The 19,215-nt window shown below is 38.2% G+C and overlaps 1 protein-coding gene across 1 annotated transcript; it reads left to right on the top strand.

The window, feature by feature from the left end:
• Positions 1 to 2,272: 2,272 nt before the first annotated feature.
• On the top strand, positions 2,273 to 18,837 carry ntd5 (ntl-dependent gene 5). The gene is made up of 8 exons (XM_036595590.1): positions 2,273 to 2,384; positions 5,590 to 5,736; positions 9,407 to 9,598; positions 13,270 to 13,399; positions 13,494 to 13,570; positions 16,378 to 16,557; positions 17,462 to 17,659; positions 17,846 to 18,837. The coding sequence occupies exons 1-8, from the start codon at positions 2,315 to 2,317 to the stop codon at positions 17,938 to 17,940; spliced, it is 1,089 nt and encodes a 362-aa protein (XP_036451483.1). The 5' UTR covers positions 2,273 to 2,314; the 3' UTR covers positions 17,941 to 18,837.
• Positions 18,838 to 19,215: the final 378 nt, after the last annotated feature.

Genomic DNA, 19,215 nt, shown 5'->3' with positions numbered 1-19,215 from the left:
CAAGTTGTTCTACCAAAGAATGGTTAAAGAAGAGTAAATTTAATGTTTTGGAATGGCCGAGTCAAAGTCCTGACCTTAATCCTATAGTAATGTTGTGGAAGGACCTAAAGCAGCTGTTTATGGAGGAAACCCACCAACATAAGAGCTGTTTTGTATGGAGGGCTAAAACTCCACCAAGCCGATGTGCAGGACTAATCAACAGTTACTGGAAGCGTTTAGTTGCAGTTATTGGTCACACCGGGTACTGAAAGCAAAGGTCCACACACTTCTGCCACTCACTGATACGTAATATTGAATGATTTTCCTCAATAAATCAATGACCAAGTCAAGTATTTTTGTCCCATTTGTTTAATTTGGTTCTCTTTATCTACTATTAGGACTTGTGTGAAAATCTGATGAAGTTTTAGGGCAAATTTATGCAGAAATATAGAAAATTCTAAAGGGTTCACAAACTTCATCAGCATCACTGTACGTATGATGTGGTCTGAAAACGCTTCCCTTCATTCAAGTGTGAGTAAATCTATGGTCATCAGTCTGTCATACTGAAAAACATAAATACAGTAGTGTGCAAAAGTTTGGGCACCCCTGGTTAAATTATAATTACGTTTATGTTTATTTGCTGAGTTTAACATGTTCGGAAGAAAATAAGACCTAAAATGTGGCTTGTGCAAAAGTTATGGCACATTTCATGCTGTATGCTTCATTTTTCAGCAAAAAACATGCTTTTTAAAACTTACTTTCACAATCAACAAAATGTGTAGTCTGACCCAGGGGTGTTCAAACTTTTGTATATGACTAAGTCTAAATCTTACCAATTTCACAAACTCAAACAGGAGTCATTGCTCAATGTATTTAGTATAAATGTTGAAAATATTTTATGGTTTCTTAATTAAGTCCTTTAAAAAAATATCAGCAAAAAAATTAAATTTAAAGAATTTAGAGAAAAGAAAATCAGTAGATCTTGCTATAGTTTAAGACACTCGACTAGACATGCATGTATGAGATTAATCAGTGAGTTTTTAGAGTCTCTGTCTTAATTAGACACATTAGCTCTTACACAGACGAAATTAAATAAGACATTTATGTTTTTTAGTATGACAGACTGATGACCATAGATTTACTCACACCTGAAAGAAGGGTAGCGTTTTCAGACCACATCTGAACAGTTTTCCACTATGAAAGAAGAAAATTCAACACAACTTTGTTTATTTTAAGATTTTAACTGGACAAGCTTTCTAATCTTTACCACATTCCAAAACATTGCATTCGTAAAATAAGCAAAGTTGTCTTAAAATTTGCATGAAATTTGAATGAAATTTGAATGAAAATGAATGTAGCAGGTTATTGTATGGCTTTGTGTGCCTCATTTTAAGAAGTATTTTCAGGAATGTGTCTAATTTTAAGTATTGGACTGTTAATTTAAGACTGTTTTAAAGACACTTTGTTTACTTATGTGCAAAGTTTCTTCTATAGTGTTGAGCTGGACGCATTTTCATTTCAATACATTTTGAAAAATTTTAAGAAAATGCTTAAAAGAAGTTTTATGCTAGTTTTTGCTAGTTTTACATTATTTTTATGACATCATATCAAATTAGTGTTGCTGAAATCCAGCCACAATGTCTTACACCAATGACATATTTCTGTCTTATGACTGATTTCTAGATTATAAGGTCATTTACAGCACAAGATCTTTTTTCTAATTCTAAGAAATCTTATTAAGTAAAAATTTATTGCTGTATCTGCAGGTAATTTTGCTTGATTCATCAACATTTTTTCTTTATTTACTTTTATTTTTCTTCTTTTTTGACCGTGTGACCCTCCGGTCTGAGACCTTTGAATCTGGGCTAAATTAAACAGATACTTTATTATGGACCAATCAGCCAATCAGACCCCGCATATTACATCACAGCCTCCTGTAGTAAAGCTAAGCCAACTCCAGCTGCCCTCTAGGATGGGTTTTGCTCGGTGCCTCTGTGGACACTTAAGGAGTGACGTGCATCACAGAGCGAGGATGAGGATGAGCTTGTGGGTGAGAGAGTGTGCGGGACACCGTGAGGGTCACTGTTTGTGCTCGCTCGGCATTAAGAGAATTGGGTGAAAGGTCCTTTATAGGGAATTTTACCCAGAGTTCAAAACACAAACCAGATGTCCGTGTGTGTGTGTGTTCCTGCGTTCGGCCTCTGCTCCACTCCTCCCTCATGATCACCCCATCACAATACCCCCTCCTACCCCCCCTCCTCACATCTCCCCCATCTTTATAGCCCCCTCTTCTCCTTTACTCCCTCAGTAGCTCTCCAGCGAGCAGAAGCGAAGGATGGAGAAGTCTGTGCTGTTTCTTCTGCTGCTGAGCGTCTGGGCCCTCAGCAGCCTCGCCCAGCCTGCAGGTGAGTCTCACTCAGCACTCAGGATGAGAGTGGATGCATGAGAGAGAGAAAGACAGAGAGAGAGAGAGACAGAGAGAGAGAGAGAGAGAGAGAGAGAGAAAGAGAGAGAGAGAGACTTTAAGCTGTACACTAATGTGCCTCATTTTGTATCCACTGTGAATTATTCAGCCTCCATTATGAATTGTTCAATAACTGCAATAAATTATTTAGTATGTACTATGAATTATTCAGTTATGAACTGTTTAGTATCCACTTGTTCAGTATCTATTATGAATTGTTCAGTATTCACTATGAATCAGTCAGTATTTGTTACAAATTGTTCAGTATCCACTACGAATTGTTCAGTATCTAGAATGAATTATTCAGTATCCACTATGAATTGTTCAGTATCCATTATGAATTGTTCAGTATCTCGTATGAATTATTCAGTATCCAGTATGAGATATTTAGTATCCACTATGAATAGTTTAGTATCTAGTATGAATTATTCAGTATGCAGTATGAATTTTTTAGTATCTATTATAAATCATTCAGTATCCACTATGAATTTTTCTGAATCTATTACGAATCATTCAGTGTCCACTGTGAATTATTCAGTATCTGCTATGATTTTTTCAATATCTATTATGAATTATTCAGTACCTATTATAAGCCTTTAGTTTTCACTATGAATTGATTAGTACCTACTATAAATTATTGAGTATCTACTGTGAATTGTTCAGTACCCAGTATGAATTGTTTAGTATCTGCTATGAATTATTCTGTATCCACAATAGGTGTAAATGTATTTTTGATGAATCTATCCCTAAATGGATAAATGTAAATAATGCATTAACTCTAATTAGGTTGGAATTAGTAACATTTTATCATTCTTCAATTACACTATTTTCCATTTCTCCTTCCTTTTTCTTTTCTTCCTTTAAAAGAGAAAGGCACTGCTTACATTATTTTCCTACTCAGTGCATTTCAAGAAGTTCCAAAAGGGGTTCTTTGGAGTGATATAAAAGAACCACTTTTGGTTCCTAAAGAGCCTTCGAGAGGATTTTTGTGAATGAGATGTGCGAGTGTGAAGAACCTTTTTACACTTTTAACAGCTTCCACATCCTGTAAATGTTCTACACTGATAAAGGTTTTTATTCCTAAAAGCAAAGAAGCATTTAGGAATGTTTTTTTTACCTTTTTAAGAGTGTAGTGTAGCATTCAGACGAGCATGAGTAATTTAAGCGGCACGTGTTGACTTAAACCCCCACCCTTCTATATACATTAGACGGGTACATTGGGCTTTTAGAAGGAGGCCCTTCATCAGCATGGAATTTCCTGAAATCGCCTCAATCAGCACAGCTTCCATATACCTCACAAGTAATCAGGCCTAAATGCAGTGCACATGGAGTCCAACCCCCACCATCCCCAGTGGGCGAACTGGAGAGCACTGCACAGCCCAGTGTCCAGGATTCTTTAGATTCTCCTCTTATCACTGGTGTGTCTTATCAGTGCTCTGTTGTCATGCCTCCTGTGGAGAACATGAACCCTTTGGGAGGTTATTTGATTTATAGAGCCTTATAGTCCCACAAAGAACCCTTGAGGAACCCCTTTAAGAGTGTGTGAAGGTTGAGGGGAATGTTTAGTCTTTGAAGGAGGTCTGCAGCTCTGTGAGTCTATACATCAGAGTTAATCCATAGAATTTACTGAGGTCATATCCAAACTCCATTTTAAAGGTTTTCTAATGACAGCACTGATAACGTTTTACAGTTATGATTTTTTTATGATAACAAATGATTGTTTTGTTTTATTCAGTATCTGAATTATTCAGTAACTACTTAGAATTAATTAGTATATACTATGAATTATTCAGCAACTACTAAAACTACTAAATAATTCATAGTAAAAAAAATGACAATTTTAAGTAGTTATCAATCATAGTAGTTACTGAATAAATCATAGTAAAAATTATTTTTTTTTAGTAGTTACTGAGTAATTCATAGCAAATATGAAACAATTTTAAGTAGTTACTGAAAAATTCATAGACGTTACTGAGTAATTCATAGCAGATATTAAATACTTTAAAGTAGTTACGGAATAATTTATAGAAGTTACCGATTAATGCATAGCAAATATTAAATACTTTAAAGTAGTTCCTGAATAATTCATAGATGTTACTGATTAATTCATAGCATACATTAAATCATTTTTAGTAGTTACTGAAAAATTCATAGAAGTTACTAAGTAATTCATAGCAGATATTAAGTACTTTTAAATAGTTACTGAATAATTTATAGTAGTTACTGAATATTCAAAGTAAATATTAAATAATTTTAAGTACTTACTGAACAATTAATAGAAGTTACTGAGTAATTCATAGCAAATATTAAATACTTTTAAGTAGTTACTGAATAATTCATATTAGTTGCTAAATAATTAATGTTATTGAATAATTGTTGTAGTTTCTGAATAATTCAGAGTAGCCTTAGAGTAGAATAATATTTAGTAGTAATGTAATATAAAGGTTCTATATTACATAAAGGTTCTAATGTACACTGCTATGAATTATTCAGTAAATACTTCAAATTATTTAATATTTACAGTGAATTATTTAGTAACTACTATCAATTATTCCGTGTTTAAGTATTATACAGTAACTATTAAGAATAAGTTCAATAACTATTAATTATTATGTAGCATTTACTATGAGATTCAGTATCTATTATTTATTTAACATTTGCTTTGAATTATTCAATATTTACTATAAATTATGCAGTAACCACTAAGAATGATTCAGTCAGAGACAATAAACTATTATCCAGTCATGTTTTATATCAGTGTTAAGATTCAGTTTAGACTATATTAACATATAACTTATATGTTAAAGTCTCTGCTGTTTGATTTTCTCAATTATGCACTGAGTAATGTGGCTCTTTTAGACTTGCAACTAAAATCTCTAAAAACTGAAAAGATAAAAAAAATTGAAACTGTTGTTAAAATGCCAGCACTTCTCACGACAATGCGTCTTTGCGGCTGTACATCACGTGCATGTTTCATTATAAAATGAAGTAGAAATGGTCCAAAATTACATAAAAGTGATTCAATTCCATTTACATTAACATGCATTGAGGTTAAGAGTGTTTTTTTCCTCCTGCTATAAAGTTCCGAGGTTTTCTAATGACAGTTTATGGTATTTGTTTTATGTGTGATTTGCTGTGTCCTGTAGCGGAGCTGATCGAACAGTGCCCTGATAGGATTCTGGGTAACGAGAGGAGGAGAACATGCCCGAAAAAGTGCCAGCAAGACAAAGACTGCGCCAACAAGCGTCAGTGCCTCTGTGACGGACAGTGTGGACTCAGCTGCGTGGCCCCAGGTCAGACTATTAACATCACAACACCAACACTTACAGCCATAGACATCTGCAGTGTCATAAAAGAGGTCATAAGGACCTGGACAGCTCCAGTTAACACTTTAATTCAAGGTTCTAACTGCATAAAACACGTCTTTCATAACATATAATGAAAAGGCATGCATGAATGCTTATGTGTAATATTACCATAAGCGCTAAATAACCAAGGAAAAGGTTCTCTATAGCACCAAAAAGGGTTCTTCTATTGTTAGGATGTTGAGCTTGTTACAATAAAAAAACCCTTTTGGTGCTATATAGAACCCTTTTCAAAAAGGTTCTGTATGGAACCATCTGCAGCACATTCTCCATCAATCTAAAGAACGCATGATTAAAGGGTTCTTTGCATCATGAAATCGTTCTTTAGATTGATGGAGAATGTGCTGCAGATGGTTCTATACAGAACATTTTTGAAAAGGGTTCTATGTAGCACCAAAAAGGAAGAAGAACCCATTTTTGGTGATATGCAGAACCTTTTCCTTGGGTTTTCAGCACTTATGGTAATATTATACATAAGCATTCATGTGTGGCTTCACCCTTTCTTTGAGTGTTCATGGTTCTATACAGAACCATTTTCTTTACTAAAGAACCCTTGAAGAACCATCTTTTTTAAGGGTGTAGTGCTGGTCTGTTGCTGGTTTAGCTGGTCACCCAGCACAGTCATGCTGGTTGACCAGCATACCAGCATCCAAAACACACTATATCGCTGCTCTCCAAAGAACTTTACAGGAGAACCAAAGCGTTCTTAACTTTTAACATAAGTTAATGTAAATAGATTTTATTTCAAGCAATTTTGGAGCACTTCTGTTGGTCCATTCATCATGAAAGTCCCAGATGATGCACTGGGCAACTGCTGTGTACAAATAATATAGAAAACAAATGGACATACTTGGGATTTTTGGACAGCAACAATATGCTGGTTTTGGTGGTGACCAGCATATTAACTTACATTGCTGCTGACCTGAATACCAGCATCCAAAACACAACATATTCTGGTTTTGCTGGTGAGCCAAGCTGGTCTGTGCTGGTATTTCTAGCAGGATTAATTTAAACATTCATTAGAAGTGACTCAAATTTACACTACACTTTAAGCCCAGATGTAGTCAATCCATCTCTGACCAAGACATGCTCTGTTGCTGTTTTAGCTTAGTGCTGGGGGCTAACATTGCTAGCAAACAATAGAAGTCAAATCTTTTCTATAAATACATCCTCAAAACGTCTCTCAGACCACATCCAGCTCTTCATTAAGGTGGTCCAGGCTTATCAATGTGGTTTAGAACACAGTATGACTTACTGTGAGTATAAAAATGAACAAAACAGATGCTAGGTAAACAGGTGCTACATAAAATGGCTAGCTAGCTTTCAGCTACACGGTATTTTGTTCATTTTAGAAGTCTTTCCTGTAAATATATCCTTAAAACTTCCCTCAAACTACATCCAGCTCTTCATTAAGGTGGTGCAGGCTTGTCGATGTGGTTTAGAACCCAGTATGACTTACTGTGAGCTATAAACATGAACAAAACACTGTGTGGCTTAAAGCTAGAGGCAGCACCTGTTTACCTAGCATCTGTTTTGTTAATGTTTATAGCTCACAGTAAGTCCTACTGAGTATAAAACCACACTGACATATCTGCACCACCTTATCTAAGAGCTGGATGTAGTTAGAGGGAAGTTTTGGGATATATTTACAGGATAGATTGAACTTCTACAATGAACAAAACACTAAGCTAAAAGCTAGAGGCAGCAATTTTATGTAGCACCTGTTTACCTAGCATCAGTTATGTTCACTTTTATAGCTCCCAGTAAGTCATACTGGGTACTAAACCACACTGACATATCTGCACCATCTTACTGAAGAGCTAGATATGGTTTAAGTGAGCTGAGAGAAGTTTTGGGGATATATATTCACAGGAAAAACTGTTAGCCTCACCGCTCAAGCACTAAACAAAAAAGTAACATTTGGACACCAAACATGTCTCGGCTGGTCTGGGGTAAGTGGAAAATTGTGTAAATTTGTGGAACCGAAGAGGGTTTAATGGGATTTCTTGGGCAGCCAAGATGTTTGGTGTCTAAAGTTTCTTTTGCACTGGAGCTACAAGGCAAATGTAGCTAACAAGCTGACAAGAATGATGGCTGCTACTGTTCTGAGCTGTATGAGGTACTTTAGTCCATGTTTGTAGATAATAGTGAGTCATACAGTGTCAGAAACCACATCATCGAGTCTATTACACTGTAAAAGTAGAAGGCAAGTTCAGAAGTAGGCGAGTTCACCCAAGTCAAACCTCTTGAGTCAAGAGTTCTCCCATCTTCCTTTTCTAGCTCTGCGTCTCAGTTAGGTAAACAATGTAGAATTCGTCCTCTGATAGCTGGAACTCTTTCCATCACACAATCCCATCAGACATTTTCTCCTTTTGGGCTTTCAGACATGGACAGCTGTAGCTAATGGGCTTCAAACTCACCACCTCCTGTTATTGGGGTGAATTATTAGATAGTTGCACCTCATGTGACCATGCTGCTCTTCACAGTAAAAAAACACATTTTCTACAGTGTATTAAACATTTTTGGACACATAAATCTAAATAAATTAGTCTGTATTGAGTTTGAACCCCAGTGCTGCCATAGCCCTCCGTAAGTGACGCCCAAGAGCAGAAAATATGTGATGTAACAAGTTCCATGTGGGAAAATGTAAAACAAATTCAATATTATACACTAAACAGCAATGCAGAACTAAAAAATGAGAGTTGGAAGAACTTTAGACTAAACTAAGATGTCTGATTTGGGTGAACTCAGGTTGATTAGGGTTCTCAGGTTGTGTTAACTCTAGAAAAGCTGTGTAATCAGCTACTTTATCATTTTAAATTGAGCTGACTTTCATTTTAACAATGTAGACAGTGTGTGAAATACTCCTTGGTGTTTGGGGGGGGGTCCCATCTTGGTTGTCCAGCGTTGGCTAACTGCTAACTTACTCGCCTTAGCGGTACTGGTGCTAGCTTCAGTGGCACCAAAATGTTTGGAAATGCTCTTTTCTAGTTTGGTAATACACTCTTCCACAGATTAACTAAGATCTTACACATCACCTCTAGTGTCTTTAGTTTGAGAAATGAGTAATAATTTGCAAAATTGGTTTTCAGATTCCCAAATATGCTACGGCACACTGGAAAGTTTTCCAAAGGTATTCCAGTTGCAGTTGCTAAGCTTTGAATGACCAACAGGGTGAACTAATTTGCTACAGCGCCACCCTAGTTAGTTAAGAATAGTTAAGAACAGTGAAATACAGAAACTCGCTAATTGTCAAGTAGGACAAACGGTGACCTTTCCCTGAATTTGTATTTGAGTGTCTTTTTTCCTTAATGGACAGCATAACTTTATGATAAGTTTATTTCCAGGGGGTCCAAGAGATTAATTAGGGGGTCTTGGACCCCCCACGGCCCCCTGTATTTCACACCTTAATTGTAGAGATCACTTAACAACTCCAAACACTTTGAGGCAAATGTGTAATTTAGGCATGCAGTTAGCATGATGCTAAATGGTATGCATTGCTAGCTAGACTAGCCTCGTAGCTCCAGTGCTAAAACACCAAACATGTCTTGGCTGACTGAGTACACAATATAAACTGAGGACAGCTCTGTTTGAACAGGACGGACGTGTCCATGGCCTCTTTCTACCGGTCAACACTTCGACGTGGTGCTCCTCTCTCCATCCCCCTCTTTCTCTGCTCTTCTGGAGGTGCGCTGCCACTCTGGCTACACCATGGCCAACGGTCTGGACGCCATGATACGCCGGTGCCAGGGTGACCGACAATGGAGCGGTGATGAACCTGTGTGCATAGGTAGGCAAAGCTAAAACTGACCATTGATGAGGATATTTAACACAGATTGTGTGTCAACAGATGGGCTACAGTCTCTAACTGTACACCAGCAAGGTAGAGCTACAACAGAGGTGTTTCTAATAAAGTGGCCAGTAAGTGTGCACAGTGTGTAAAACCCCAGCAGCACCTCTGTGTCCAGCAGAAAACAATATCTTGCAATAGTTATAGTAATAAGAATAATACCCAAATAATGATATAGGCTATGTTCTGTAAACCTACAATGTGCACCTATATGGTAACTGTTTCTGATAAAATGACCAATGAGTCTACAAGTTTGGTGGACATAATGAACTAGCAACTCTGTCCAACTCCTTAGTTCTATTAGGATGTACACAGCAGTAGGGAACCCTCAGAACAGACCTAATGACTTCTATCTACAATTTTTAGTTACTTTTTATTTAATATAATCATCATGTTTGTTCTATTTAAACTCTGCAAGTACTCTTAATTCATTGTTAAGCTTTGGCTGGGAAAAAAGGGTTAAAATCTTGAAATGAAAAATGATCTAAGCAGGATTGTTTTCTCTGTGGTATCTAGAAAGCTACAGCCAAGCTGCTCTCCCACTGGTTGGGACTTCAGGAGCTGAAGAGAAGGCCTTACATGTCAGACTGAATACTAACATAATTAGAAAATGACAGACCTGAAAAATAGCCAAACAAATACAAACATAAACACCAGTGAAGGCCAGTTTGAGCTATAAATGTCATTACTTGTTCAACAAAGAGAAAAAAAGCCTCTAATAATAATAATAATGTTCATTTTCTAGCACATCTATGAGGTTTCTAATAGTATGTTATGCTAACAGCAATTCACACAAATGTTTTTTGGCTGTTCTCATTAAACACGGACCTCTGAAGCTTGTAAAAGTCAATACATGCATTTTATTTGAGTCTTGTAACAGACATAAGCCTGTGATTGAGCTTGTATGTGTCAGATTTAAGTCAGTTTTTCGGAAAAGAGTCCTGCTGTCGCTGTTTTTTATTCCTAACCAAATTAGTTACGGCTCATATTCACAGTCAGTGATGTATCTAGAACTTCCAGAAGGGCTAGAGTGTTTTTTTCTTACAAAATTAGCCCCCTTTCAAATCTAAATATAAATGGTTGATTCCTTTGTCAATTCCTGATTATCTGTGTAGTTGATCTAATGTGTAAGGCCTTCTGTGCAGCTCCTGAAGTCCTGACCAATGGGGGAGCAGCTTGGCTGTCTCTACCTGGATACCACTGAGAAAACTATCCTGATTGGACAGTTTTCTGTTGGTCAGTTCAAGAATGTAACCTTTTTGTTTCCAACTAAAGCTTAACAATGAAACAAGACTATTATTGATCCTTGTAAAGTCTAAACACAAGAAGTGATTATACTATTAAATAAAAATTAAATAAAGTATTTTAAGTTCATAGAGATCATTAGGCCTTCACTGAAGGCCTAGTGGACCCCAAGGGTTCCCTTCTGCAGCAATCTGAAATCAGGCTCAAACTAGTATCTGTACATTCAAAGATACTGTAACAGACACAGGAACATGCCCACATGTGTACGATGGGAGATATTTCCAGGAACAAAGCAGCATCCAGAGAGGAGCTGTGGGCGTTTAGAGTGAGTCCTACAACACCTGCAGCTCAGACTCACTGATGGAGCGCACATACAGTGTAAATGTGTTAGATTTCCTCTCTCTCTCTCTCTCTCTCTCTCCACCAGTCTCACCAGTAAAGTCACCCACACACATTAGAGCCTGTCAGATCTGAGTCAGTGGAATGTGTGAACAGATCAGAGCAGATGGATGATCTGAGGCTGCAGCGTTTAAACCAAAGCTGTACACTCGGCCTATTCATCTGTGCTCCGTTCCACCTACACGCGTTCGCCCACTCACTCACCCATCTGCCCACCATCGCCAGTCTTACACCAGTCTGCCTGTGCATTTCCCAGTGTCCTCTGTTATTACCTTAGACTTTAACTGACATGTGGTTTTCACCCGTTCATTTTTAGCAGCTCTCCTCAGTAAACGACAGCACGTTCAGAACGATTACATACACTAGAAACCTCACACAAGTGTTTCTGCAAAACTAACTTCAACTAAAATGAAGTATGAGCAACACAGATATACTTATTACATCCTCTACAGGGAACAAAGGGGGAAATTCCATCTATTTCCCAAAGCTTCTGCATAATTCAGTGTGTGAGATGTAAGCAGAGTGATTCAGAGTGGTTTGGTGTGAAATGGTTCAGTTTTCTTTACAGTGGTGGTGATAGGAACCAGGGGTCGCCATGACTACAACACAAATATAGACATTTTATTTACTATCCCAAACCACCAGTGAACCTACACGTGTCTTCTGAGTTTTATATGTACTACTGATGGGACTATTTTGCCTCACAATGCCCTGCATGTATCCCTCCACCATAAATAGATTTTTAAGGCCAAAACCTCAAAACTATCATAAAACTTTGAGTGTGTTTACATGCACACAATAATCCGATCATAATCACATTTCTGCAGTTATCTGATTATTGAAATGGTCATGTAAACTTCAATTTCCTAGATCTGAGTAAAGTCTAAAAATCTGATTAAGAAGTCTGATAAAAAGGCTGGATTTTACTTCAGTAATCAGATTTCTCAGTGCATGTAAACTCTTACTCTGATTTCTTTCGGGTTTCTCAGTCTGTGCATGTTAAAAAAAGTGAGCAGCGTCGCCGCGAGACGCTCCAAAACACTTTTGGAGCGACACTGAAACCGACTACATGCTTGACGAAATGAAGGGTTTAAAATTCTTCATTTCTAGATGATGTTTGTTCATATTTTCAGGTAAAGCGGAGCGATGTTTTAACAAAATAGCCCTGGCAGGAAGTTTGAGTTTTCTTCTGTGAATTTATTGGCTGGTTGTAAAGCAGAAATCTGATTACTGTCTGACTCATGTGGACCTGGAGTTTCCCCATTATCTGATTATCCAAGTGCAAGTGATTTTCTGCAGTTATCAGATTATTAAGTGCATGTAAACACACTCAATGTCTCAGACATCATGCAGTGTATTGATTTAACCTTTATACAATGGCAGTGCATAGATGACGTTGGGCATGGTGACCTTAAGCTCATGAGCGGCTGCTCCAGAGTGCCCGATTCTATTTATCAGTGCTTTTCTTATGGGGATCATAAAAATTGTGCACAACTCAAAGCCTGTATCAGCAATGGGTGCCCATATGGTGGAAATTTCCCATGTATTGTTCAAATAAAGGAGTTTGAAGTAATATGTAAATGGTATTGTTTCAAAACATTCAGTCCATACAGTCTATATGTGAAAACTAAGCAGCAAAAACAGCCCATATTGAATTCAATGTTTGTGATGTCACAAGAACCAAGTCTTTTACTTATATCCACCTATTCAGCCCACAGCAGTTTAGCCCTGCCCACTCACGCTGAGTGTTTCAGCTCTGAGGCTTTGTGAATAAGGCACAATACAGGGCAGTCATTTCAGAACAGAGCCCATTTACATACACAAGCCATTTACATACACAGTTTAATTCTGAGGTTGGAATAAGTGGAATATGTGGTCCTCAAGGGAAAGAATGTCTTTGGTAGTAACTCATCTCTCTCTCTCTCTCTCTCTCTCTCTCTCTCTCTCTCTCTCTCTCTCTCTCTCAGAGGGCAGTGTTGAGGTAAAGCCTGCTGTTTCTGAGGCCGGTGTTTCCTGCCCTCTCCCTGATGACGAGCTGCTGTCGGTGGAGGGCAGTGCTGCAGCAGGAGCCACTGTTCGGTACCAGTGTGCCATGGGGTGAGAAAGAGAAGAACACAGAGGAATAGAGAGAATGCAGTTTCTAGCCTTTCCTTTTTCTCAGCCTTTCTCATCCCTCCCCCTCCCCTCGCAGATCCGTGCTGGTTGGAAACAGTGAAAATTTCTGCCATGAGAACCAGACGTGGCGTTACCCTCATCCCATCTGTCAGCGTAAGTGTCTGTGTGTGATGTGTAGCAGCTTGTGACATTTTTCAAAGACAGCCCAGATGGGATTTGAACCCAAAACTTTCTCATCGGACGGTGAGATGTGTTGGTGGTGAGCCACATGTAACTTTAGCAGGCAAGCTTCATGCTTGGGACATTTTTCAATGCCAACTCAGGTGGGATTCGAAACCAGCACTTTTCTCATCGGAAAGTGTAGGGCTTTGACAGCAACCCACATGTAATTTTAGGAGGCAGCCTTCATACTTGGGACATTTTTCAATGCCAACTCAGGTGGGATTCAAACCCAGCATCTTCTCTTTGGAAGGTGAGCTGTTTTGATGGTGACCCACATGTAATTTTAGGATACAAGCTTTATACTTGGGACATTTTTCAATGCCAACTCAGGTGAGATTTGAATCCAGTACCTTCTCTTTGGAAAGTGAAACATTTTGATAGTGACCCACATGTAACTTTAGGAGGCAATCTCAGGAGGGATTCGAACCCAGGACCTTCTCGTCAGAAGGTGAGGGGCTTTGATAGCAACCCACATGTAATTTTAGGGGTTAGGCTTCATGCTTGGGACATTTTTCAATGCCAACTCAGGTGGGATCCGAACCTAGCACCTTCTGTTTGCAAGGGCAATGCTCAGTATTACAGAAGTGCTGACCGTACCAGTACTATACTCAAAAACATTTTATGACGTAATTTATCATGATAGCAATAACATATCGTCATATTAGCCCACCTGTACTGATGTGTAAGTCCACCTCCTTGTTTCTACACTCACTGTCCATTTTATCAGTGACCACTGACCATATAGTTTCACTTTGTAGTTCTACAATCACAGACTGTAGTTCATCTGTTTCTTTGCATACTTTGTTACCCTGTTCTTCAGTGGTCAGGACCCCCTCAGGACCCCACAGAGCAGATATTATTCGGATGGTGGGTCATTCTTAGCACTTTGTTTTAATGCGTCCTTACGGTGTTGTGATGATGTTCCAGTGGTTTTCTCATGGTGTTCTAATGGAGTTCTAATAGTTTTTGGGTGGTGTTTTAATGTGGTTCTAAATTGTAATGGTTTGCTGATGGTGTTCTGATGACATTCTGATTGCGTTTTAATTTTGTTCTAATGGTTTGCTGATGGTGTTCTAAAGGTGTTCTGATGATGTTCTAAATTTGTTGTGACTGTGTTCTAATGGAGTTCCAATAATGTTCTAATGGTGATCTAATGGTATTCTAATGGTTTCTGATAGTGTTCTAATGGTTTTCTGTTGGTGTTTTAATGGATTTCTAATGGTGTTTTAATGGCATTCTAATGGATTTCTAAAGGTGTTCTGATGGAGTTCTAATGATGTTCTGATGGAGTTCTAATGATGTTCTGATGGTGTTCTAATGGTGCTAGAGTTTTTAAACACTGTGTCCACTCACTGTCCACTCTATTAGACACTCCTACCTTGTCAGTCCACCTTGTAGATGTAAAGTCAGAGACGATAGCTCATCTGCTGCTGCACAGTTTGTGTTGGTCATCCTCTAGTCCTTCATCAGTGGTCACAGGACGCTGTTGGCTGGATGTTGGTGGTTCTCAGTCCAGCAGCGACATTGAGGTGTTTAAAAACTCCAGCAGCACTGCTGTGTCTGATCCACTCAGACCAGCACAACACACACTAACACACCACCACCATGTCAGTGTCACCGCAGTGCTGAGAATGACCCACCACCCAAATAGCACATGCTCTGTGGGGGTCCATGGGGGTCCTGACCACTGAAGAACAGGGTAACAAAGTATGCAGAGTGGAGCGTTCTTAATGAAATCTATGCAAGACTATAAGGTTGGATGTATGAGATTAGCAGGAAGAGTCTGCAGAAAGCAGGATATGAGATGCGTGTGGACGTGTGGAATGTGAAAGGCAACTGAATCTGTCAGAATCCGTGAGTGTCTGTGCATGTGAATGTGAATGAGCGTGTCTGAGCACTTCCGCTACAAACTATAGGGAGAGAAACTGGAGTGAGAGACTGTGTGGGCGAAGGTGGAGGAGGGTAGAACATTATGTGAGAGTATTTATAAGCACGCTATGGCAATATGGTAAAAATATCACTCCACGATACATAATACACATCACAATGTTTTGTTTTTCTCAGCTTTGCGAACAATTTGGAGCAGCTAAACAGCAGTGCTGTATTGAACAACGGCCACTCCCATAATAATGATTGTTTTTATTGAATGGTTCTAAACATATAGTGAGCACAAGAGGAAAAATAAACTGTATGAATAAAATTAAGTGCCATAATGGGTTGATATCTGGTCGGTATATTGTTCCAATACAGCAGTTATGCAGTTAGTCTGCACTGGTTGTTGTTGTTGTTTACAAGCTCTTTATAATTTGTATAAATCTGTCTTTATATGATCCATGCAGTTGTTCAGTGTACTGGTGATACCTATCAGTACCTACATACTCAGAAAAGCATCATAGTTGCCCACTACTAATGTGCACCTGGATTTTAAACATGTTTTCCTTTGCTATGCTGCCCTCTGCTGGATCAGTATGAAATTACACGTCATGCTGTATTTGCTTCTCTATATTAAAACCCTCACATGCCATCTGGTGGTTATTAGATGGCACTACAATCGTTTGTGGTTGTACTTTACATGAGGTCATAACAATTTAAGGCCTTGGCATTCATTTCTACTGGTGCAATTAGCCAATCAGCCAGTTAGCCCACAGCCAGTCAAATCCTGCTGACATAATAACAATGTTTATTGTTCATTCTTAAGTCTAAAGTTTAATCCAAAGACGTGTATTCATGTCCCGTAGGTGTGTTCTGTCCACCTCCGCTGGAGGTTGACCGTGGCTACTTGGTGGCCGTCCAGAAATCCGAATATAAAGTGGGCGACACCATCTATTACCTCTGCAAGAAGACCTATCTGCTGGACGGGCCAAACCAAGTCACATGTCAGTCAAATGGCACGTGGAGCACCGTGCCTTTCTGCCGAGGTGAGGGCATTTATTTCTTTATTTTTTGTTTGTTTGTTTTCCTTGTTTACAAAAGTACATGTGCTACTGTTAGCCAGCTGGCTAATTTTTTAGCTGCAAGGCCTGCAGGCCTCGGTAAGGCCTGACGTTACAATCCAAAACACACAATAGCAGACTTGCATACACACAAACAGAAAAAGGAAATCAAATTCTGCATTAAATTTCACATTTGATCTGACTGTATTTAAGCCCATAAACTCTGAGCTTATTATTCAGTAACTATTGTGAATTATTCAGTATCGACTATGAATTATTCATTAACTACTATAAGTTAAGTAACTACTATGAATTATTCAATATCTACTATAAAGTATCAATTAACTACTATGTTATTAAGTAACTACTATGAATTATTCAGTATCTACTATAAATTATTTAGTAACTATTATGAATTATTCAGTATCTACAATGAATTATTCAGTAAATACTATAAATTATTTGTATCTACTATGAATTATTCAGTATCTACTATAAATTATTCAGTACCTACTGTGAATTATTCAGTATCTACTATGAATTATTCAGTATCCACTATGAATTATTCAGTAACTGCTATAAATTATTCAGTATTTACTATGATTTATTCCGTATTTACTATGAATTATTAAGTATCTACTGTAAATTATTCAGTAAATACTATGATTTATTCAGTAACTGCTATAAATTATTCGGTATCTACTATGAATTGTTCAGTATCTATAATTATTCAGTAATTACCATTTACTATGACTATTATTCTATATCTTTAATCCATCCAGATTTACTCATATAATCATGTTCTATATTATTCCATATGTTTTTTTTTTATATAAACCATATTATTAAAGCATGGTTGTCTTTTGTGTTTGTCTTTCTCTCCACCCAGCCCGCTGTCCAATCCCAGCACAGAGGAGCAGGGTGATAGTGGGCGGGGCTAAGCGCTGGCCCTATGATTTGACGGACGGGATGGTCACTCATGGGGAGAATGTAACGTTCTTCTGTAAACACTCGCAAAAGCACTGCAGCTTCACAGCCACGGCCACGTGCTTCGACGGACAGCTCACCGCACCCAGCTGCTACCTCGGTTAGACACACCAACACTATCATTCACAACCAGTTCGGTTGCAGATGCATGTATAAAACCTTGTTTGCTTGTCCTGCTCAACCTCACAGCTTTCAAATACAGGAATCTATAAAAATACAGATTAAAAAAACATGATCTCTTCATTTCTCCCTCTCTCTCTCTCTCTCTCTCTCTTTCTCTCTCCAGACCCCACCTGGTTCCAATATAAACTCTACCCTCACCGATTGGTGTCTGAGATTGATCCGTGTGACCCCGCTGACCTGGAGGAAACACAGCAGTGAAGCTGCTCTCATTCTAGTCCTGGGTCACATAAACAAAAAGAACTGAACTATCTGAAGCCCTTTCACTGTCTTTCACACAGAGCTCGGCTTCAGAGAAGCAACTGCAGCATTTCGGAAGTTTCCACTGAAGGCGGTTTCTTAAAATCCTCATAGTTCACACGTTTGGAGGTAAAAAGGACTTAAGGAACCGTTCACTGTCATTCACAATATTACTGGGAAAAAGAATGTAGGGATACTAGTGAGTTATTTTCCGTGTAGCAACTCACTCACTTCACATCGCATTGACAAGGTTATCTTAAACTGAATCATTACATTGACAGTCATTCTTATTTTTGCCCAGAGGATATCGGCCCACTGTTGGCCTGCTTACGGCAAAGCTGGCGGCCCTCTGGCCTTTTGCTCAGCGATTTCAGTGCAGCCCACTGGTGGTTAAGCAGAGTGTTGGACACAGTGTCACTTTTCATTGCTCATTTTCCACTCACAGTCCTGTTTACTTATTTTTCCTTCATTTCGTTCTTTCATTATCCTTTATTAATTAGTTTAGTAAATCATTTTAACAGCAATATTATAAATAAAGCTGGTTATTCAGCTGTAACCAATCTAGCACAGTGCCAGCAACAACATTTTCAACAAAATTTTATATTAGGCTATTCATTAATCTTCTTTTCTCTTGTTTGTAGTTCATTTTCCAAAATAAAAGTCCATTTAATAGCTGTTTAAGGAGATTTGCAACCAGTTAGATTTTGTATGCAGGACAGTAATAGGTGGTCCGAGAGTGGACCGGCTGTGGCATACAGTCTGCAGGGTGCCAGCTTATCAAGACAGCAGACCAATATATCGCTGTTGTCGGAAGAAAACCTTGTATCTCCATTTTTGACGTTTTTCAGTTTTTGATATAATTTGAAATTATTTGTTATCCTTTACATTGTGTGTAAATTTCATGATGAACGGACTAAAAGAAACGACCCAAAATGACTTGGAAAAAAGTCTGGTTCCATTGACTTACATTAAAAGTAAAGTATGTTTTTTCCTTCTCCTGTAAACTTACCATTTTGGAGATACGAGGTTTTCTTCCGACAACAGCGATATGCTCGCTATCTGGGAACAGTTTATTTTGAACATTTAATAGTTTAACAGTAGGAAGATATGATAAAAAATATGACACTGGGTTGATATAACTCAGAAGCCTGACATGTTTGTAATAACCATCATTTTTTTTGTTCTGCTTTGTTGCTTTTAGACTTAAAATGTGTTTGTTTTTCTTGTAGTAGTACT

This window comes from Colossoma macropomum, unplaced genomic scaffold, assembly GCF_904425465.1.
Source record: "Colossoma macropomum unplaced genomic scaffold, Colossoma_macropomum, whole genome shotgun sequence".
Lineage (NCBI taxonomy): Eukaryota > Metazoa > Chordata > Actinopteri > Characiformes > Serrasalmidae > Colossoma > Colossoma macropomum.
The sequence above is the reverse complement of the archived record's forward strand: the minus strand, read 5'-3'. Positions and strand labels throughout refer to the sequence as shown.